Genomic DNA, 24,741 nt, shown 5'->3' on the forward strand with positions numbered 1-24,741 from the left:
ACTATTACTAACAAAATAAATTTCCCTTTTAGAATTTAGTAGTCACTAAGGGCATATGTATGCTCCAAGGTCTTGTCTTGATAAGGTGCTTTAGCTTCACTACATCCCACTTAGAATTTAGTAGTCACTAGGCCCATATAGATATACTCCAAGTCTTGATGAGGTACTTCGTCTTCTCTACATCACGCATATTCCTAGCCCCCAGGGTTCACTATCGTTCTAGTCTTCTTAGTCTCATTCTCTCTCTCTCTCTCTCTCAAATATGTTAAAGATCCATATATCTTGCCTTACTTTGGGCATTTCAATTCAATATTTTGCACATGCATAGGTCACCTCATATATAACTTTGCTCTTTCTAATCTCCACATTTCACTTCATTATTTACACATCACACATGGCTCAAATGTATCATCCCCACATTCTCTCATTTATTCAGCCCCACACACTCACTAACATCTCATTTTTTAAAGGTAGAACTCTTGATCCAAAACTCTGAGTTTCATTTCTATAACGACATAAACTTAAAACTTGAATTCCATGAACCTTTCAACTTGTCAAAGATACCCCTCAAGAGATTTGTAGGAAGCTATATGTTCTTTTGTTTAATCCTTAGGACTACTATTTATAGTTATTTTTTTCTCTCTAATTCTATAGTCACACTCACCATTTCATTCATCTTAACTCTCTCTCTCTCTCTCTCTCTCTCTCTCTCTCTCTCTCTCTCTCTCTCTCTCTCTCTCTCTCTCTCTCTCTCTCTCTCTCTCTCTCTCTCTCTCTCTCTCCACCGCCGATGTACCACATCCTGCATCCAGGAGGGATCACCTGCTATTAGTGACTTCGACGACTGCTACTACATCCCAGGATAGTATATCTCCCTGCATCTATTGCATATACACATCGCACCACTTTATCACAGCCGACATTTGTTCCCCTTTTGTAGCCATTATCTGGAGTACCAGAGCTACATACGCACATACACATACACGACACTTATCACATTCACAACACCGTATTTTCAGTTTCCAGTTTTTAGCTTTTCATTCAGCACTTTTATTTTGGATAGCTGCACCTCATCAGTTGTATCACTGTTTGTCTCATAGGCCAGTTTTGGTCTTTAGAAGACGTTAATATAACTTTCTTTCTTTCTTCTCTCTCTCTCTCTCTCTCTCTCTCTCTCTCTCTCTCTCTCTCTCTCTCTCTCTCTCTCTCTCTCTCTCTCTCTCGTGCAAAGAAAGGGCAATGCTCGATAGTGCGCCCTTGTTTCTGTGCAATTCATTCCTTTAGTTATTTCACTAGATCATTGCATTCAATATATTCTATATCATTTTGATACACACCTATTGAGTGTTGCAACTATAAAGACATTGAAGGATTTCACTACATACTTAAAAATCATCACAATATAAAACATTGATTGAATGCAAAAGTATACAACATACGAAAATTTGACATTGTAGAATCAAAAATTATGCAAGTCATGTAAATGTCACTACTAATGTAGCTAAATTATGTATTTTTTAATTGCTTTACAAAGATGGATCAATGTCCATTGAAAATACAGATTACATAAGCATATAATGATCAAGTGCTCAAAAAGATCACATGGGCATAAAAACATTAGTAAGTTTTTTCCATGTTAGTTTCTTGAATCCCAAGCATCACCTTGCATACCACCTTCTAGAACTATGTTTTCGGAATCAATCTATCCACTGTTTGTGTTGCACCAATCCTTTGTCATTGAGAAAGTGGGATGATTCCAAGCTACAAATACGGATGTGGTTGTGGCTAAGACTAAGGCTATCAATGTAGTTAAGGCTTCTATACTATGGGGGAAGCAAGAGTGGACCTAAAGGCATCATCTTGGCACAAAATATTAGCTCCTATGATTATTCACAATCTCACCATCACCATTAAATTTCTAGCCCTATAGATTGGGATATTATTTCTACATATTTTTCTTTGTGTGTGCCATGGAGGAGAGAGTGAATGACAAAGAAGGGTGAAGACAAAAATGGGGGCGGGGGGTTGTCATTGAGGAAGTGGGATGAGTCCAAGCTACAAATACAGATGTGGTTGTGGCTAAGACTAAGGCTATCAATGTAGTTAATGCTTCTATACTATGGGGAAACCAAGAGTGGACCTAGAGGCATCATCTTGGCACAAAATCGTAGCTCCTATGATTATTCACAATCTCACCATCACCATTAAATTTCTAGCCTTGTAGACTAGGGATAATATTTCTACGTCTTTTGCTTTGTGTCTACCATGGAGGAGAGAGTGAATGACAAAGAAGGGTGAAGACAAAAATGGGTTTAGTTGAGTGAATTATTAGTTTTTAATAAAAATTGGGGTTTAGGTTTCTCAATATTGACAAAAAAAAGAGTAAATTTTAGAGAACTAGGTAAAAAATATCAAATAGTGATTAAAATTGATACATGAATTGGTATAGGCGAAAGGATGTTATAAAGAAATCCTCATGTATAAAAAGTTGTGCAATAGTAACCCACACAAAGTTTAAATTAGGGGCCGAGTTCTAACAATACTAGGCCCTCAATCACTAGACATAGACTAGCTTGTTGAAGGCCTTTCTTTAATGAAACATTATTTGTGGCACCATTGATATTGTATGGTCTCATATGCTAACTTTTATCATGTTCACACTCATTATATCAATTTCCTATAATTTTTTTAAAAAAATTGGTATTAGAAATCAATTGTCAACATTTTGCACTCACAATATTGCCATGAAATGACATAAAATTATTTTTCATTTGAGAGATAATACATTATTAATGTTTAAATTTGAATTGTAAAGGTTTCAACATGTAATAATTTTTCTTGAGACATGGAAAATAAAGAAACTACTATCAATAAAATACCTAAATATTTGCCTACATTGAAACACATCGTGTTAAAAGATGAAGATGTGAGTATATAGCTAATAGAAGATTTGAAACAAAAGTGCAAAGAAACTAATATATGTAGCATCACCTACTCAAAAGAAAATAAAGCCATACTCAGTTTAATGTATCAACATAATAAACTTCATGCCTTCAAGGGTGATGATGACATGATGAGAATGAATAGTAGGTATTTAGCACTCGATTAGCAAGTCTACTATGAAAGCCTCAACTATAGCCCATAGTGTAAGATTAGTTGTAATGTACTTAGCTCTTTTAGTTCTACTACACACAAAAATAACATTTGGGATTTGAAAGCTCATTGAATCAAGAGATCAACACCTCTTGCAGTATCAAATCTCATACGACACTATAGTTCCTAATCTCCATCTTATCTTGCTTTTTGGTGGCTCTGATTGACATTGCTAAGTGTGGACTTGTCATTTGACCTCAAGGCCGAAGTGTTGTTTGAAGTTGAGGTGTTGCTTAAGTTAGGGTTGGCTAGTGAAGATCAATTTCTATGATATTAAGGACTATTTGGTCAAGGAATAGAATTACTAGATGCATGATGATAAGCACTTAGACAAACTTTGATAGGAAGCTCTTTGGCAATGCTTTTGATGAACCACAATAATATAGACATGACAAGAAAAATATATATAGAAAATGAGGAAGTGAAGAGAAATCGTTCAGCCCCTATTTCTAATTTCATAGGTAGTTTTAAGGGTTTTTTCACATCTACACTATCAAAATGCCCATAAAATCTAAATTAACACTAATTTTAAAAAGGAAACACAACATTGATTCATCATCAATATCTCTTTAGTATCATTTTTATATTTAATTATAATCTCTAAGCACCCATTTTCTCCATACTCTCTATTAGGCCTCTAACCATATAGCATGGTTTTTCTTAGCATTTGAGCATACATATAAAGGCCTCTTAACATTTAGTTGTGATTGTAGATAATTGATCCTTGCCTTCTTGATGTTGAGGTTTTTGCTTCTTATTTGAACTTTATTCTAGTATATAAGCACATAACAAATAGATCAGGGGGCTACTATCATTAAATGCACCCCCATGGTCAATTCTTTTTAGAACCCACAGCTTCCTTACCAATTTCAATTTTTAAATCCTTTCATAGACCATATTGCAAGTCTCCCTTGAAGGAGCATCGACTTCTAGATTGTGTTATGATAATATTTGTCATCATTAGTATAAACTATTAAATATGCGGGATTTAGAGCATGGCAGATGTGGAAGCTATGGAGGTTGGAAGAGAAAGAGTGAGTTCATGAAGACATTTACATGACTGACTATTACACAAGTGAATTAGGTTCCAAGATGGAAGCTTGGACTCATAAACATAATCTTGTGTATTGACTAACAATGACACAGAGACTTCACTGAAGGACAAAAGTACTATGACATTGCATTAGAAAAGAAAGCAAGTACAATGCTTTATAGGAAACTGGATGGTAGCACTTCTACTACTATGCATATGGGATTCTAGTCCTGAGCCCTCACTGCTCCTTACAAAGAGACTGAAGTAGGTGTGATTGCAAACATCTCAACACCCCTCTTTAATCACAACCAGATATACAAAGCGTATAGAGGCTTTAGTGAAAACAACACCTGCAAGTGTGGGCACACCATAGACATGGCAAAACACCAGAGGCTGTCGCAGAGAAGGCTAAGTGTGGATACCACAAACATGGTGGACATCCAGAGGCTGTAACAAGGGCCTCACAAAGTGTACAGAGGCTGTAGTACAAGGCTACATGAGGAGTTTACAAGTTTATGTCTGAAGTATTAGGGCTAGGAAATACAAAGCTAAAAGAGTCTATCTAAATAGAAGGACTAATGAGGCTTGTCCTTCTCTTGATGGTCTTCTTCTTCTTTAACAACAACTAGATAGGCCTTTTGGGACCTCTTTCTGGGGTGGGAGAACTTCTCGGTGTGTCCGGTCCTTTTGCAGAAGTCGTAGAAAAGCTGGTCCTTCTTGCCTTTGTACCTATTGCCAACATATAATGCTTGTTCATCTCTAGAGGTGCTTGGTTCTTCCTTAGTTTTTAGCTTATTTTCCTCCTCTAACAGTGATGCTTGGATATCAACAAGCTCAAGGTTTGGCATATTGATTAGAGTTGTTGATACATTATTATATTCAGGAGGCAAACTTTTAAGTAGAACACCAATGCAAACATCTTCTTCCATTTTAATGTTGATTCCTGCAAGTTGGGTTAGAAGTCCTTCCATGTAATTGAGATGTGTGGCAAGTGATGTGCTTGACTTCATTTCAATCCTGAAAATTTCAATCAAGAGACCATACTTTGATGACTTAGATTGTGCACCAAACAAGGTGTCAAGTCTCTTCCATGTATCTTGTGAAGTATCATAGTTATCCACATGGTGGATGTAGATGTCGTCTAACTCCAGTTTGATAAAGGCATGAGCCTTATCATCATTCTTTTGCCAAATGACTGCAAGGTTTGCATCATGAGGTTCTTTCTTTTCTAGTGGTAATGGCCCAAAGGCCCTTCTTCATCAGGATGAGTTTGATGCGGGTTTGCCATGTGTGAAAACTAACTCCTTTGAAGCAAGTTGTTGGAGAGCCTTTTCCCATGTTGGATTTGCAAGGACAGCAACAAATAAACTTCAAAATTCTCAGATTTTATCAATGGAAGAGCATATTACAGTGTGTCAAGAGACACAAGTAATGACAGTGTGAAAACACATTAGGTAAAGACTATGTCTGAGTTCATGTCGAACTTGAATCTTCTTAGTTCAGGGTCGTTGATCCTTCTTCAATCTTTCTAGGTCCTTCCCCTCCTTGTTTTGATGCTTGGACAGTAGATCAGAGCGGCAGTGGGTTGCTCCAGGTGGCAGGAGAGAGAAAAAGATAAGATTTTTTAGCTTTAGTGAAGTTTGGCTATGGCTTCTTGGATTTAGGATTTTGACCCAGTCCTGGTTTTTTGCAGATATCAGGAGCTATACTTGATCATTTTTGAAACTTTTTTTATGGAAATGAAGCTTATGTTATGCTCTATCAAAGTCCCATAATGATGATCAAGATCGCTAGCGAATTCAGGCATGCAGAGTGGACGACGACAGCAAGGGCAATTCTGGACAAATCTCGACGTTTTTCATAATGTTGGGGTAGAGAGCACTAATGTTAATGATTTATGGGCTAGGAGGAAGCGCCATAAGTGGAGGAAGAGATGTCTAGAAGAAGGTTCATGAAGATATGCTTTGTATTGAGATATCCAAGGACTCCAAGCAGGGTATGTCCTGCAGGTTACAATTCTAGGCTATGGCAGTGATTGAGAATTTTCACAATGCTGAAGCTATGATTGCCCAATGTCAGTGATTGATGTGTTAAGAATAATCTCTAGAAGGGGAACACTTTTCCAAAAGGAATCTCCAAGAGATTTGATCTGTGGAATGAGATATAGGAACTTCAAGCTGACAGGGTGTTGCTAGCTATGGATGCCATGGAAGCTCAAGTGAAGGTAGAGTTGAGAAATGGAGTCATGGGCTAGAACTGAGCTGAGAGAGAGCAAAGGAGAGATGAGCCGTGAGGTGAGCCATGCCCAACTGGGCTCTAATACCATGTTAAATATGCAAGATCTAGAGCATGGCATATGCGAAAGCTATGGAGGTTGGAAGAGAAAGAGTGAGTTCATGAAGTCATTTACATGACTAATTGTTACACAAGTGAATTAGGTTCCAAGATGGAAGCTTGGACTCATAAACACAATCTTGTGTATTGACTAAAAATGGCACATAGACTTTACTGAAGGACAAAAGTACTATGACATCACATTAGAAAAGAGAGCAAGTACAATGCTTTATAGGAAATTGGATGGTAGCACTTCTCCTACTATGCATATGGGATTCTAGTCCTGAGCCCTCACTGCTCCTTACAAAGAGAGTGAAGTAGGTGTGATTGCAAACATCTCAACATAAACATGTATGTTATAGTTTCTATCATTAGAAAAACTAGATACTTTATTCGATCATAAATTGATTTACCATGTAATGAGTTTATAGCATTGGGTGAGCAAGCCTCTTCTATGATTGTGGACTTAAAATCCATGTCAATGAACTTCTCAACATCGCCTTGTTCAAACTTTGTCTCTATAACTAGCAAAAACATGCTATTTGTATTGATTCGTAATTGTGCCCTTTCCGTTCTAGTATTTCCCTTGTTGTATTGATTGGAAACTATAGCATGCAACTCTTCCACACTTTGTGGCTGCCTAGTTTTGAATGATGGCATTCCAAGCTTGTCTATAGGTAGAGAAAAAGAACTTACTAGCCTTGCCTCCACCAAAGCAGAGCTTGCACATCACATTCCATGTTTTCCTTTGAATTTTCTTATCATTTTGAATTTTGACTTGTCCTCCATACAATCAAAGTGATGAAAAAAATTCCTCAACTTTTTTATATGTCCCATCTACAATTAGTTGCATCCAGAAGCAAAAAAGTACACACTTGTGCAAAACTTTTTCAATAATTTTACCAAATGCATGTAGCATGTAAAATTATACTCATGGTAAGGATATTCTAAATCTTCAGTCTCAACTTGGATCTTACACATATGTGCAAAAAAAAAAAGATAAATTCAACAAATGCATGTAGCATGTAGAACTATACACTCATGCTAAGGATATTATTAATCTTAGGTCTTTAACGTGGATCTTCATGATCATGAGTTGAAGCCATTATTGCTAAATGAGTTATGTTGACCCATCATTGTTTTTTGTTGTCCTTTTTCCATGTTCATCTACCTTATGCAATAGAAACAAGGGTGTTTTGGATTCGAGCCATTCAAAGCATCTTTTTATCAAATCTTTGCTACAAATTGAACTATGCCTTGGCCCTACTCAAATTATTGTTGCCAATGAATTTTTCGATACATTGATTTAGAAATCAAAGAATAGCCATGATCTGGGATGTACTAGTGAAAATGAAAAATTATTCATGACTAGCACCTAAAAAGATCACATGGTGAAAAGAATATCTTGGTAGAATAAAGCTGATGCTTTTGTGTTCAAAGCACCAAACCCCTTCCCCCAAAAAAAGTTTCAATCGAACATCCACACATACATCTATAAAGACAACCTATTATCCCTCTTACCACACAAAACACACCACTCTAGCAAGAGAGCTCGAGAGCAAGAGGACCCACCAAAAGAAAGTGGTCCTATCAAGGATTTTGCCAAAGGGGATGAGTGAAAGTGCTACAAACTCTCAAATCATGCTTGTCACCTTGCTCTCTAGCCACATTTCTACCCAAGTGAGAAGTCCACTCCCTTAGCACACCATTAAGACAAGCTAAAAATTATCGAACAAATAGATTTCATGACCCCTTGTTGCCGTCCAAGTGCTACCATTGCCCAAACCATGGGTAAATGGGTGGATGTAAACCCAACAACTAAAACATTTCTATCAAGAAATTGAATCCCATACCTCAAACCAATTTCTTAAAATCCAATTTCAAATTATTTGATTTGTGATCTTTATTAATCAAAGCAATGCCTATGCAAAAATTGAGCATTGCTCGTATAAGTTGATTGTGATGTTTTGGACGTGCCCCTCTAGCCTTGGAGTAGGAGGGCCACCATGGGTGGAATGTGCAATCATTAAGAGTGAGAAAAGTTGGGTAAACACCAACTAGCATCGAGGGTGCAAGATAGATGGTGATTAAAGCCCAATCCTAGTGTGTGATACCTTCAAAGTGTTGGGGTAAAGGCTAATGGCCAATAGCTAGGCAGACACCCCTTATATATATATATATATATATATATACATATACATATACATATACATATACATATATATGTATATGTATATATATATATATATATATATATAAGGGGTGTCTGCCTAGCTAATGGCCAATAGCTAGGCAGACACCCCTTATATATATATATATATATATATATACATATACATATATATATATATATATACATATATATATATATATATATATACATATATATATGTATATATATATATATATATATATATATATATATATAGTACACTCATATATAAGTGAAGATAACAATGAATAAGGATACCATTTATTTTTTATACACATAACTCTCATTTTCTTCTCTCTCTCAACCCTCTTGCACTCCATAGCTCCTACCCACCATTGCTTCCCTCTCAAACTACAATGTTTGGTGGTTTTTAGGAGCTTGTGCTTGAAGCGAGGGCTGCAAGGAGTGAAGCTTTGTTGCAAAGGTCAAGGATTTGAGCTTCTTCTTTGTCATTGATGCTTGCTACCCATACATTGATAGAGGTACTATTCTCATTGTTAGGATCTAGATCTAAATGAAGCATATGCTTGAGCCATTGAGCGATTCAAGGCTACAATAGCCCACTTTGGCATTGATTTAGTAACCATTTTTGACTGGGTTTGGAGCAAAAAAACTTGGCTTTGGATGCTCAAGAAGAGATCTTGGTCCATGGTTTTGATACATGCAAGTACAAGGGCACCTTGTTTTTTGAAAGCTAGAGGTTTGCTAGCATCTAGCATGGGGCTTGCTTAAGTTTTTCAAACTCTGCTTGTTTTGAAGCAAGGGTTCTTTTTGTGATTGTAACAAAGAAATGCACACACGCACACACACTTGATGATTTATTGAGATAATGATACGTATGGGTTGTGCTACTCGTCAAATGCCCAAGAGGCTACTCATGTTTAAAAAAACCTATACTGATGCATTTTCTCATTCGTGCTATCCACATTTTTTTAATTATCTAGAAGCTAAGGACATCCATTTTATCACATAAATCTTTGTGTAAGGTTTAAAGATTAGTTAGTAGCAGTAATAACTAGTTTGCACTAGGAGGCTCCCAAATTACCCTTGGCTTTGGATTGCACACAAATTTTGATGAATTTTTCATTCATTTGCTTCAACAAGAAAACCCTTAACAACCCACCGCACGAACACACTCCATATCAAATTGGATTTTGTAAAGCTCATTTATTTTTGGGAGTCATTCCCATAGTACCCATGGAAAACATTTATGAAAACTAACTTGAAAACCTTTAATTTAAAATTTTGTAGGTTTTACTTTGATGCTAAATGACATTTTGCAAAGGTACATATATAATAGAGTTGTCTCTATCAATTCTAAATTCTCCTTCTTTTAAAAAGTTACAATTATTTTCCATGCTGACTTATGCTCATTTTGTATAGATTATGCGAGCTGAAATTGATTATAAAGGTAGTTTGCACATACTTGGTCTTTGGTGAGTTATTTTATCCTCATCAGAAGATAGCCAAATTAGTTAGGACAATCTGTAAAAAAATCATATGCATTTGGGAGTACTAAAATATCATTTTCATATCAAGATTTATGCAAGTTTAGAACAATCAGGGATGCTCTTCAACTTACACATCCAGAAGACCTAGTGTTAGTCAATTGGACATTAGGCGAAGAAGCAACCAAGATGTACTCATCAGAATGTCTTGATAATAGACTTTGTGATGCTATGATCATCCAAAGTCTTAGCATCATCTTGTGATTTTTCCTTACCTTTTATATCACCTATCCTAGTACATTTTATGGCACTATAGCCTATGACCCTATTGCCCACAATAGTGACATGTAGGAGATGACTTGGGTTCATGGGATTTACTACAACCTTGCCTATGAGATTCAGACTTTGACCTGCCCTATTGTGCATCTCTTCCATAGAAGTCATTACCATATCTACCATCATTATAGCCTCTAACACTTAGCGCATGAGAGAAACGAGTTGTATCAATATTCTTTCTATTTACTTCCTCAGTAAGCAAGATGCCCTTTACATCTTTGAGCTTAAGACCATGTATAGAAGCATTAGTGCTTATTATAGTGTGAAAAGTATCAATGGACTTAGGGAGGGTGACAAGAAAAAACATAGCCCTGAGATTCTCCTCAAAGATAATCCCCTTGGTCAAATATAATCTCCTTCAAAGTAAGCTTGCTAGAAATGAGATGATCAAACTCATTCAAATGAGAAGACATAGCAATGCCTTCCTTTATATGAAGATCCATGTGTTTCTTAAGCCAACGCAATTGTAAAGAAATGCTTTGCTTATCATAAAGGTTACATATTTTCTCCCATAACTCCCAAGCACCGTCCTAAGTCTCAATGATACTAATGTAAGCCTACTTTGGCAAAGACAAGATAATAGTGGACTCGCATAACTCATCAAGATCATCCCAAGCCTCTACATCATACTCTTCAAGCTTTATCCGTCAGTAGTTTAATTTGCTTTATTTCCATCCAACTTGTCTATGTTGAAAATGGCAATATCCTAAAAAGTGCTTGAAGCAAATGCCATTATGATTGCAAAGCAAATAGTGAATGGGCTTCTATAATAATAGTAAATCTGTCCCAATATCAGTCCAAAATTGAATGCAAGAGGTGGGGTGAAATACAATGTATAGTTGTCCATAAAATAAATGCACCAAAGTACTCAAATTGAGTGTCTACTCTTAACAAAGTGACTCAAAACTGAATTTTGGCATTGTTGTCCATAAAGCACTTGAAAGATATATAGCTATAGAAAAAAAAAACAAAATACAAAGCTCCCACTTCTAGGATATTGAAATATCAGAGTGGAATATGGAAATGTGTACACAAGAGGAAGACGAGAGCTCAAACGCAAGAAAAAAGATCTTGATTAGTAAGTTACTCGAGTACAACTGAAGTACACACTCTCATCTACATTAAGAGTGACCTTTGGGCTGTTTATATAGCCATTGGAAGCTAGGGTTAGGGTTTCCCCTATCCTCTAGTCCATTCACACCTAAAATTCCCTCATGCACCCTTGCGTACACAAGGTTCACATGCTATAGTTCTAACACCCACCCTCGATACCAAGGTGGCATTGGATTACATAGCATATAAATGTTCCCCCCTCCCCACCCCCTTAATGAGTCAATGGGATGCCTTTATAAAGTAGGCTACAATGACGTTTATGGAAAGATAATACAATAGATACTAAAAAAGTCAATCATCAAGTGCTTCAGAGACATATCTGCCCTCCAATTCTTTTGGTATTTTAAGGGAGTTATGAGATTTACTAGTGATATGTCTTGTTTGATTACATTCTTTGCACTTTATCTTGTTGGGATATTTTTTTCAGCATTTGCTTACAATATGTCCCTTTTTATTGCAAAAGGAATATTTAGTAGTATTAGTATGGACTAAGAGTTGATCATAGGTTATTGAGGTAGATGTTGAGCTAGTGCTACCTTTCTTTCAATTTCTTTTCTCCTCATCCAAACAAGACTGAATGGCACCTTCAAGTGTAGGATTTGGTACATTTGTTAGATTAGTTACAAGAGTTGAAAAGACTTCCTTACAACTTTTAAAACTATGGCAATGGCATCTTCTTCAACAACAACTAGAGCTTGGACTGAAGCTAATTGGGCCATCAATCGCTTCCTGTGGGAAATGAATTTTTCCAAGTCTTCTCCCTACTTGTATTCCAAGCTGAAAAACTCTATTTTGAGGAAGATTGTTAAGGTTTTGAGTGATAAGCCAGTGCGTCCTAAGCTGGGAAAGAGGTTTCTAGAAGAACTCGTGGGTTGAAATGGCCTCCTTTGCCCTCACCAAGTCCTCCACTGAGTGTTGGTCAGTTTTGGCTATGGAGATAGAGAGGTTCAAGTGAGAAACCACACACTCATGTGCACTTAGGTCAAGATGGAGTTAGAGGAAGCTTGTTGGATTAGATATAGCTCTGATATCATGTTGAAATATCAGAGTGAAATATGGAAATGTGTGCATGAGGGAGAAGAGAGCTCAAGTACAAAAAAGATATTGCTTAGTAAGTTGCTCAAGTACAAGTAAAGTACACTCTCGCATCTACATTCACCTTCCCTCATGAACCCTTGCTTACACAATGTTCACATACTATACTTGTAACACAAGGAGACAAAAAATGTAGCTAGCAATGTACAAGAATGAGCATAATCCTCTAGGTACCAAGTATTATCAGAGAACCAATGTATGTCAAGTACATAGATGCATCCCAACCAATAGGGTAACCATATACATAAGTTGAATGTGCATAAGGGATCTCTCAAGCAGTAAGGAGATCCAACAAACTGTAGCCAAACTCATTGCATATAAACAATGAAACTCATGTACATAAAAAATGTACATATCCACCATTGATAAACTATCTGATAGTAGGAAGTACCAAGGTATCAAATCTAATCTAAATCAACCCACAATCATCAATGTCTGCAAAGATGGTGTATGCATAAACTAATGAGCACGTAAGAGTCTCCCATTGACTCAAGAGTCAAAGTTCTGCAAATAAAATGCCAAAGTACCCCCACTGGAAGCAAATTGGAATAGCCAATGAGCAAACCAAGCTCAAAGCATTTGGGAACCCAAGACACATCAAGCATACATTCCATAGCATATACATCCATAGATAACCAAGCCTATAAGTAGGAAATCACTGAAGTAAATAACCACTACATGTTTATATAATCGATCTCAATATCAAACTTAAAGCTCAATGAGAGCATAACCATGCATATACATAAGTGGCAAGAATCCACATAACCAATAAACATCCCCAAAGAGTTTGTAGGCATTAAATGCATAAGCATTAATTGTATATGCTTACTGCCAATAGGGTATAATAGCAATAAACCTTCCAAATATTAAGCTAAACAAGCTCTAATCAATCCAAGAAGCTTTCTCGAGCATCAATGCATCATCAAGACATCAAAATCTCATCACATAAGCATCAATGGAGCATGAAGTAATAATTAAGGGGATATCCAAATAGTCCCTCTCACCTTCAAGTGTTGGAACTTGACAAGAGACCCCCTATATTTCTCAAAAATATCATAGAAGAAAATTTTGACACTTCTTAAGGTGAACATTATCTTTATAAACTGCAAATGTTATCTATAATTTTTCTTAAAGCAGTGCTATGTACATGGAGATCCAAGAGAAAAAGCTGCTTCTCAAGAAAATGCAACCATCCTCTATTAATGGAGAGGGATCCAAGGATGAGCCAAGATAGAGAAGGATGCAAAGATTTGGATAGAGACCAATGGATATTTGTTTGCCACAACCACCATCATAGCCAACAAATCTATACTTGTATGATACCATCTTACAAGAGACACAAAGCCTTGATGGAAGCAATGTTCCAAGGCTGGTGCAATAATAGAAGATTTCCTAACTTGGAAAGGTACAAAGAAAGTGATAAAGGAACACTACCTACCATCTTCTCATCAATCGATAAAGTGGGCATATTCTTCATCCTAAACAAAAGGTGTCATTAGAATAGACCTCATGATCAAGAAGAAAGTAATGGTAGTATTAATCCATGGTCAAGAAAGTTGAGGGATGAATAAAAGAGAGTTGAAACTGCTAAGCGCAAGAAAACTCTTGTAGACCATTCAAAAGATAAGCCTATGGATGACAAATATGGCATATCACATGTTAAGATGCCTTGAATTAAAAGTGCAAAAAAGTATATGCCATCACATGCAAGAGTGATAGAATAACCACTAGTGCACCACAATTGAGAAGATCACAAAGGATTGGATATCCAATTGACAAGTTAACTTACAATATATACACTATGCATATATGGGATCTTATATACAACATGAAGAGTCTTCTTACATTTAAGAGAACAAAGAATGGATAGAAGGTATGGATGTGGAGAGGGGTGCACTTGTAAGAAATCATACTTGGGATTTGTTGAAGTTACCACAAGGCACACAAGCAATAGACTTCAAATGGGTATACAAGGTGAAGTGAAAACTTCATGGTACATTTGAGCATTACAAAGCCACATTGAAGGGATATGCACAAACTCATGAGTTGGATTATGATAAAGCATTCATTCCAATTGCTAAAATGAGTATTGTTACAGTGGTGATTGCTTCAACAACTATTTATAAATGGAAACTCTAGCAAATGGAAGTGAAGAATGCTTGCTGGAATGAAAATTTGGATGAAGAGATATACATGGAAGGACCCAAGGGGTATGCATACCCCAAGTATCCACATTGTGAATGAAGGTTGAAGTATTGTATATTGAAGCAAGCACCAAAAGCATGGTATGAGAAGGTAATGTAAGAAAAGAGATGGTATTGGAAGGTATTTGAAGGAAAAATAGACTTGGTCCAAGTAGTAGATATATTTACTAAGGCACTACATAAAGATGAGTTTGGTTGCTTCAAAAGTGCTTTGAGAGTTCATCATGTGCAAGCTCATAAAATTAGAGGAGTTTTAATATATTTGTATTACATTACTATATGAGTTTGAGATGAGACAAAGAGAAGGTGATGTGAATATATATAAGAACCATCAAGAAGATATCATTATCCTCCTTTGTAACCTTGTTGTGTGTAAGAGAAAGAAGACTGCAACGAGCAAATGCAGAATAATAATAAGACTATTGAGCCCTCTCCATCTTATCAATCTCAATCTTTATCTTCTCTTCTCTCAATATTTCATCCCAAGCCTTCAAAAGTTACAACACATATACAAGGCAAGCATATATGAAACCCCATTTCTAGAACTTAAGCACCACAATGAGCTTCATTGCCCATTGCACTAGATTAGCTATGGGATAACTCCATTGTGTAGGAGCTTATGATGTTGTGGCATTACTAGACAACAAGACATTGTATTTCTAACAAGGAAACTACATGAAACTTCTATCATGCATGCACAACATGTTGGATGATGATAATGTAGCTCACTAGAGGGTGATAATGTAACACTCCATACAATTGATGTTGAGGCATGTCATGATGATGGAATCACACCATCCATAGATGTGTGTGTGTGTGTGTGGTAAATTTTTTGAAGAAAACCCACCTTCTCATCATAACATGGAAATGGCACATGCCCTAATGGACAATGCTAACAAAGACATGATGGAATGGAATATAGATCAGCATGCCGACGGTTGCCACATCATAGGGATGGGTGTTTGTTACTCTTTGAAGTATCCGCATCAAGCCCTTGGTTGACTCACCTTTCGACCCTATAATTGTGTGTAATTGCATCATGAGATGGTGCAGCACAAAAATCGGGCTTTAGCATAGCTGGCTTCTTTGACAATAAGCAATGCAACCTAGCATAGACAGAGGTGGGGTAGCATGGAATTGCCAGTCATAAACATGCAATTACGAATCATAAACAGGTACACAGGTAGTGATCTTATGTATATAGATAAAAAGTGTAATTTATTACATATAGACCAATGCGTGTGTTATTTACATTGTAAATATGCCACATATATCAGAAAAACCCAAAAGAGATATATGTATATATATCACTTTTGAGAGAGAGAGAGAGAGACCAATGCAAGTTATTAGCATTGTATCAGAAAAATTTAAACTGATATTATCAAAATGTCTTGATTTTTTTTGTAGTACTCTTCTGATTTCTTCAGCCATGAGGACAGACAGGAGAGGCTGGAAGGGTTGCGTGACGGGGGCTATAGACCTCACTTAGAAAGAGAGACACACAGACAGACAGAGGACTCTAGACCTGACTCTGTGTGCGTGTGTGAGAGAGAGATATATATATATCTTAACCAGTGTGACTGTCCCATGTCACCAGCTCCTTAATCTTCCTATTACAGAAGGATGACCTACTACTTAAGTTGGTAGGTTTGCTTTAATCAATTTGCATAAAAGTAACAACATTATAAATCCTAACCATCACGCTCCTTCACATGTTCGTGCAAGCCATGCAAGGCCTAACCTTGTACACATCTGTAGTGCTGCACATGTTCATCTCCATGTGATACATCATTCTTATGTATACGTCAACAATGACAGCCATGATGATCCTGATGAGAAGATAAGCAGCATTGACAAGACCGATACCATACCTAACAGTCGTTGCCGCCCTCTTCAACCATTAACCAGTCTACCACAAGAGGTTTTTGACCTTTTCCCGATGTAGGAAAAGAGTCACTTTTCCCTTGTTTTTCTGCATAGTTTTCCCATAGTGTTCAACTTTATGAGCTTCTGCTTGAGACGCACCACAAACCTAGCTAGGTTGTTCGTGCAAGTTTATATTGGCCCCACTATCAGGTGTATCAACTAGCATAACCAACACTTCTCTTCTATTCCTTACTTGGTGCATCAGCTGCTGCTACATTCACCACCAACCAGCAACAGCCAAAACTTGCACAGGTGTCAATGCTTTGTACGCATTTCATGCAATAATGTATATATTAAATGCTATCTGGGCCAAGGTAGTACGCTTACTACCCATCGTCAACTGTGCAACGTTTGCCCATGATTGTCATTGCCACTATACTATCTATCTTTGACTAATGAAGCTTTTCATGCAACTACTTGCGAACTGAAAGTTGTTACCATTTATGATCCCATTGTACATCAATGCAGCTGGTCATAGACATACCAATCTATCAATTGTGTAATTTAAAATGGTATGGTCTGTCGGTGATATCATCAGGAATGAACATTGGAGCATGGTGGCTATGATCTAATCACATCACCTCCATGATTTGTCGATCCATTTAGAAGACTTGGAACAACATCCATCAAACCTCAAACATAAAGTCTGATTATACTTGATAGCCAAGCCAATATACTCCTACAAGGACAACCTGATGATCATACACATATCCACCTTGGAATGATGTTCATAGTATCATCTAACCAGTAATGATCAGTAGGTACTGTTGTTACACTCACAAGCTGCAGCAGGTCCTCAACAGGCCCAATAATGGCAATGCCATGATGCTGAGGATGACAAGAAGCACAGCCTGATGATCCACCACTAAGACAAAACTTACAAAGAGGCAGCTACAAAAGGGTGACCACTGGATCATCAGAGCATATGCCCTGTCCATGCAAATGAAGCATCCAAAGCAGCAGCAGCTGCTGCTGCTAGCTGTGCTAGTACTGTGCTTCAACATTCAATAGCAAACATTGCTCAGAAAGACCGAATAGAGTAAATGGAGTGGGCAATCAGTTGATGAAAAGGGGTTGCAATTCCAAGGGCCATGCGAATTTCAATAACAAGCTTAAATTTTCTACTTTCTTCAGCAACAGGAAGCCACACCATTAGTGTACCTTATGAGCTAGACATTAAGATTTGTAAACAAGTTGCACTGATTTTATTACACAGGTGAGCTCTGTATGATAAAGTGAAAACTGGAAATTACAATGACGATGCTAGCCAAATAGGGCCTAGCATAAGTGGTGAAGATATTTAGTTTGAAACACCCACCTGCAAGAGAAAACAAATTTCTGGATTCCCACCTTCACAGCTCAAGTAAATTTCAATGTTGGCCCTCCCGAGTCCGCTGGATATTCACCAGACGTGCATAAGAACCATCCAATTTGTCCATGAGTTGTCTATGGGATCCTTGCTCAATGATGCGGCCCTCTTGGACAACTGCAATGGTGTCTGCATTTCGGATTGTGGTCAAGCGGTGGGCAACTATGATGGTTGTACGGCCCTGCATGAGCTTATCCAGTGCCTCTTGTACAACCTTCTCCGATTCCACATCTAGGGCTGATGTGGCCTCATCCAGCAGCAGAATGGAGGGGTTCTTGAGTACAGCACGCGCAATAGCTACCCGCTGTTTCTGGCCTCCAGAGAGCTGCACACCACGCTCGCCTACTTGTGTCTGGTATCCACCAGGCAGACCACTGATGAACCTGTGTGCATTAGCAGCCTGCGCTGCAGCCTGCACCTCAGCTTCAGTAGCCCCCCCTCGCCCATACAGGATGTTATCATATATAGATGTTGCAAACAGTGCAGGTTCCTGCTGCACCAGTGCAATGTGCTTCCGCAGAGATCGCAGATTCAACCTCCGTATGTCCTTCCCATCAATGGTCACTTCTCCTGCCAACGGATCATAGAACCTCTCCACTAGCCCTATCACAGAGCTCTTCCCTGAACCACTTGAACCCACAAGGGCCAGACTCTCGCCAGCATTTACCTTCAAGTTCAATCCTTTGAAAATGATCACCTCTGGCCTTGTTGGATATGCGAAATCCACATGCCTGAGCTCAATATCTCCTTGCACATCTTTCACCATCTCAGCACTAGGATTGTCTGGGTCAATCTTTGTATGTCGATCGAGGATGTTGAAAACAGAAACCAATGCATCACTGCCCTTAATAAAATCAGGTGTCATACCAAGAGCCTCCGCAACAGCAAAGGCAGTAACAAAGAGCACCATGATGACCTTTATGATAGAGCCAAATCCAGATGTACCATTTTTTACTAGTATAGATGCATACCAAAGCACAAGAGCATAGCTGGAATACATGCACATCTGCGACAGACCAAAGAAACTACCAGAAATATTACCCCGCAGAAAGCTGCGCCTGGCTGGCCCACGCAGGGCATCCGAGAAAAGGGTGAGGACCTTGTTTTCTGCATTGAAAGCTGCAACAGTTCGGATGTTCCCAATCGCATCACCAGCAATAATGCTAGACAAAGCATGTGCTTCATCTAAGTTACCAGCAAAACCTTTCATGGAGAGTTGCTGACAAAAGAAATGTTAGAATGTACAATTTAGTGTTCTTAACAATTTAAATTATTGTCTGTACTATTTATGCATACAGATATGCATGTGACATCAAACAAGATTGTAAACTGAACTTCAGATGAACATTTGTAACATGGAAGAAACTGTAGGATAACTGTAATGAGGAAAATACAGAAAAGGTTTCGCAAGTACTTACTTGACCAACAGCAGCCCCTACAAGAAAAGGGAAAGTGGCCAGGAGGACAAGGGTCAGCCTCCATTCATAGATAAATCCAATAACACATGCTGTTACAAAAATGCTTGTGTTCTGTACAAGAAGTGATACTCTATCACCAATAGCAGCACGAACATAAGTGGCATCAGTGGCCAAGCGGGCTGCAAGTCGCTTGCTATTATTTGCATCCAGGTCAAACCATCCTACCTCATTTCGTATGATGGCTACAAATAAAACCACAACAATTATCAATTCAAGCAGAAAATTCTTGCAAACTTGTGTATCCCCAAAGCAACAACAAGAGGCTCACCTTTAAACATCAGCTCTCGCACTCGACCTGTCAAATTCTCGCCAACAATGCCAAAATAGTAATGTTGTAGGACGTAGATTCCTACCGTCACAATCCCTACCCCAACATATCCAAAAACATATTTCTGAACATCCTTCTTCATCTTGTCTCTGTTAGGCTCAAAATACACCCTGAGCAGCTCACTGATAATAAGAGCAAAAATTGGATTCACAAGCCCAGCAAGCACTGCACCTATCGTTCCCAGCATTGCATATGGCCATTCTGGAGTATTCAATTTTACCAGCCTCCAGAATGATGCCCTTGACTTTGATTCACCTTCCTCCTCTGCTTCCTCCACCTACAAAAGGGTACAAAAACTCAGTGCCAACTTCATATTGTCCACTAGTTTAGATGTCTGATGAAATTTACACCACAGAGTAGGTGATTCACTGGCATGGCATGCAAGATAAGTTGGTAAAAAACATTAATTTTTGAGCTTGCACTCCACCTTATCAAGCTCAGCATTGCTCTTCTCTCGGAATGACTTCCTTTCACTACTCATTCGCCTACTCCTGGAAATCTCGCTTGAGCTAAGTCGTCGAAAGGAACCAGTTGTCCTGAACATCACATCCATATCATCAGCCCTCAAATCAACCACTTAGAAAACTGTGCCTTCAACCTCAGGAAGAGAAAGCTAATGCAGTTCAGAGTCCAGACCACTCACCTTGGTGCAGAACTCAGAATGGTCCCATCACTAGATAATGCCATTTCTTGCAGTTTAACAAGCACAGAGTAAGCACCCAGGTCTCCCTTATTGATAAGTTCATCATGACTTCCCATTTCTACAATTTTCCCCTCCTGCACAACACCAATTATATCTACATCACGGATTGTTGACAGCCTGTGAGCTATTATCACTGTAGTCCTCCCAACCATGAGGCGGTCAAGGGCATCTTGGACAACTTTCTCAGAAGCTGCATCCAAGGCACTCGTTGCTTCATCCAGAAGAAGTACTTTTGGGTCTTTCAACATGGCCCGTGCAATAGCCAGTCTCTGCTTCTGTCCACCTGAAAGTTGCACTCCCCTCTCGCCTGCCTGCTTGACCAAAAAAGTGACTTATGGAACAATGGATTCATGTGATGTTTTAGAACTCACTGACAACAATGTCATGCTTCTGTTTTCTGGGATGACATACACGAATTATATGGACCCTATATTATTCATCAACCAATACTAGATAATGTTCCCATCTGGAAATTTACCTAATGAGGTGTTTTGGCACAGAAGTTCCTTCCAATTCATTCATATTTCTATCACAATTTTGTTGCAAGATGCAATGTCAAGATATCTATATTTATCCCTGGATACATAATATACTGAATGCCGGAAGACAAGTGCCTGAGGGCATTGAATCTTGACAGATTCAGACACTTCAAGAGAAAGTCTAGCAATACACCAGACCTGAGTTTCGTAAGCATCTGGAAGCTCAGTTATAAAAGCATGCACATTAGCTGCTTTTGCTGCAGTCATTACTTCTTCCATTGTAGCCTCGTCCTTCCCATACAGTATATTGTTTACTATAGAGGTGGCAAACAGAGCTGGCTCTTGATTCACCAGGCCGATTTGATCCCGGAGCCATCGCAGCTGTAATGTACGAATGTCAATGCCATCCAGTAACACCTGACCTGAGAAAGGCAGAATCCATGCCAACAATAAAGAAAAGTCCTCTCTCACCTGTTCTAGTCATCAGCAGTTCAGTTAGGATAATGAAAGGTGTAGTAGAGCCAGCCAAGATGTCAAATATCTAGAGCTATATGGCTGCAAAATGGTGACAAAACTTCACTAATCAAGGAACCATACCTGCAAGTGGGTCATAAAATCTTTCGATGAGTGACACAACTGTGCTTTTGCCAGAGCCACTGCCTCCAACAAGTGCAACAGTCTTTCCAGAAGGTATCTTTAGAGAGAAGTTTTCAAAAATTTTCACATTAGGGCGAGATGGATAGCTGAACACCACATTCTGCAATTCTATGTCACCCTTCACTTCATTGAGCTTTATGCCATCGTCATTGCCAGTGTCCATTGTGGGTGCCTTTTTGAGCATGCTGATAATGTTGAAAGCTGCTGCCCTTCCTTTACTAAAAGCAGTTACATTGCTCATACCTTGACCCAAGGCCCTGCAATATTCATACAAATTTAGTTCAGTGTATGTTTTCCAACAACCAGAACTGTGATTATTTGTCAGCTCTCACAAGCAAGCATTTGCACTGTGATCCATTGTGTGAGCAGAGATCAAGCAAGAGCACTCGCAGAGAGGAAGTATTACATATTAAGTAGCGACAAGAGTGAATTACTTCAAACATCAAGATACTCCAGGAATGTAAAGGCTGTCTTGATGAGATGGAAAAAGAAAAATTCATACATGCCACCAATGATGGCAGAGAAAATAGCAGTGATAGCCTTCCCACCATTTGTCTCACCATGACGAATGAGAACACCTCCATACCACAATACTAAAGCCCAGGAAAAGAAAAGGATTGAGTATGTCACACCAAGCCCCAGGCCCTTAGCAAGTCCTCCCTTGTAACCAAGCTTCAAAGTCACCACTAAGGACTCTGAGTAGGACTGTTCAGCTTTCTTCTCTCCAGTAAAGGAAAATACTGTTCGAATTTGTGAGATGATCTGTAGCATGTACAATGGAATGGGAAGTTAACTGCCACATTCTAAAGCAGAACCAATCAGAATATTACTGCTACAGACAACCTGTTCAGCCAAACCTGCTCTGCTAAGCTTCCTGCCTCTCCATAAGCCTCTTGACCTTTGGATGTCAAGCGTGTAAGAGTATATGCATACAGACCTCCTGCAAACGCTATGGCTGGAACTGCTGCTATTGTTACCAGGCATAGCTTCCAAACAGAAGAAAACCCAACACCAAAACTTCCAAAGAAAGTCGCCATATATTGTAAGAAATTCCCCACCTGGAGGCCATCAAATACATGCAAGGTGGAAATTACTATCCAATGTATTGATTGCATGACCTGAAGAGAGAAGAAAAGCACGATCGTGTTGATTATTCATGTCATGTCAACATATACTTTCTCACTAATGGCATCTTGAACCAGCAAAGTGTCCTTTGCGATGCTGTCAACCAAATATCCAGTCTGACCATTAGTATCAAAGAAGCCAATATCTTTATACAAAATGGCCTCCACGTATTTCTGCCGCATCCTGCTCGCCTGCCGCTGACCTGTATGCATCCAGCATGCCACCTCTGCAGAAGGAACAACAAGAGCAGCAGTTTCACAAATAACCTACTCGGTACTGCCTTGACTATTGTTGCATGAAAGAATTAAAAATATATAACCTAATACCTGCCCATACTGATCCCCATACTACAATGCCCAAATAGACCAAATTTAGTGCATTCTGTATCCACATAAACATCATATCAGAAAAGAAAATACTTAACTTCACATAGCCTAAGAAAATCTTGAACTTTCATGAGCACATAGCCTAAGCCCATCAGCAGACACCTAGTTGAGAAAGTCACCCATGAGTCATACCTGCTCTACTTGATCCCCTGTCTTTTGAGGACTATTGATATTCTGACCAAAGCTGTTCACCAACTTTCCAAAGAAGTAAAAGAACATGGGGAAAGCAAGTCCATGACCACAAGCACCTACTGTTCCCAATGCCATGAGCAGGTAGTCATATGAGTCTGCGAATGAGAAGAGCTCGAAGAAGCCGACTGATGGGGCACTCTCTTTTTTGGGAGGAATTTGGTTGGCCGGTGCAGCATTAACAGCTTCAACATTTGCGACAAGGACCGAAGTGGAGCTGGTCTCTGTTTCCAGGGGTCCGATTTCTTTCTTCATGCCTTGTTCTCCATTGGGGGGGCCGTTAGGGTACGACTCCAGTTCATGATTGCTTCTCATGGCTGAGTATAAGATGGATTGAGGAGAAACACATAAGCGTGGCGGCGTGGGCACGCGCACACACGTGGGTTCGCACAGAGAGAGAAAGAACCACACGCACGCGCGTGCACACAGGTCACACACACACACACTCTCTCTCTCTCTCTCTCTCTCAGCAATTAAAACCCACTCAAACCCGCACCCATACCCACACACACACACACTCTCTCTCTCTCTCTCTCTCTCTCTCTCTCTCTCTCTCTGTGAGTCTCTCTTTCAGAGAACAATCGTTCTCAAACACTTAATACAAGGTGACAGTTTTGAGCAATCAAATGAAAGAGAACAGACGACCCACTTCAGTGGAACCGCAGATAAAATCAGAGAGGGAGAATTACCGCCATGCATGACTCAAACCCAATCATCCGCCTCCAGGAAATGAAGGGCGTCGGCCCCCAAATCTTTTCTCGCAGTTTGATTCGATAATTCGATCTCATCAAACAGCTTCGAAAGTTGATGGGGCCCGGGGGTTTTAAGAAAGTTGATGGATTAAATACGAGAGGACGTACGTCAATCAAAGCAGCTACGCGTCTGTTGGATTTTCATTCACGTTTGTACGAAAAGGTCGAGTATTTAATCTCGGCCTGTGTTGTTCCTGTTTTTCTGATACTCTATCCAACATTTATATCTGTACTACTATATTTCTATCTATACTATACTACGAAATTATTTTGGTTTTGTCCAAAGGTAGTTTTAGAACCACCAAAATTATCTCAAATCTGGAAGAAGCTCCCAAACTTAACTTTCAAACCTAATTTTAGATTTCCCTCTTTTAACTTCTTTAATGCTTTTGCTAGACTGCATTTCTTTCTTTCTCTTTAC

At 38.8% G+C, this 24,741-nt stretch overlaps 1 protein-coding gene across 4 annotated transcripts; it reads right to left on the minus strand.

The window, feature by feature from the left end:
* Positions 1-17,935: 17,935 nt before the first annotated feature.
* On the minus strand, positions 17,936-24,378 carry LOC148035115 (ABC transporter B family member 19-like). 4 transcript variants are annotated; one of them, XM_087680087.1, is made up of 14 exons: positions 24,258-24,378; positions 23,512-23,885; positions 23,320-23,374; positions 23,044-23,219; positions 22,726-22,926; positions 22,371-22,630; positions 21,809-22,125; positions 21,410-21,633; positions 20,673-21,043; positions 20,457-20,565; positions 19,970-20,306; positions 19,642-19,883; positions 19,265-19,442; positions 18,879-19,016 (listed from the first exon to the last, which is right to left on the minus strand). In XM_087680087.1, the coding sequence occupies exons 1-14, from the start codon at positions 24,265-24,267 to the stop codon at positions 19,012-19,014; spliced, it is 2,859 nt and encodes a 952-aa protein (XP_087536213.1). In that variant the 5' UTR covers positions 24,268-24,378; the 3' UTR covers positions 18,879-19,011. The 4 variants fall into 4 exon arrangements, with proteins under 4 accessions (XP_087536209.1, XP_087536210.1, XP_087536211.1 ...); XM_087680083.1 differs by having other exon boundaries at positions 17,936-19,442; XM_087680084.1 differs by lacking the exon at positions 24,258-24,378 and having other exon boundaries at positions 17,936-19,442; positions 23,512-24,246.
* Between the last annotated feature and the right edge of the window lie 363 nt (positions 24,379-24,741).

The sequence above is a fragment of the Lygodium microphyllum genome, chromosome 6 (assembly GCF_053477565.2).
Source record: "Lygodium microphyllum isolate KBCC chromosome 6, Lygodium_microphyllum_v1.1.10, whole genome shotgun sequence".
NCBI classification, from domain to species: domain Eukaryota; kingdom Viridiplantae; phylum Streptophyta; class Polypodiopsida; order Schizaeales; family Lygodiaceae; genus Lygodium; species Lygodium microphyllum.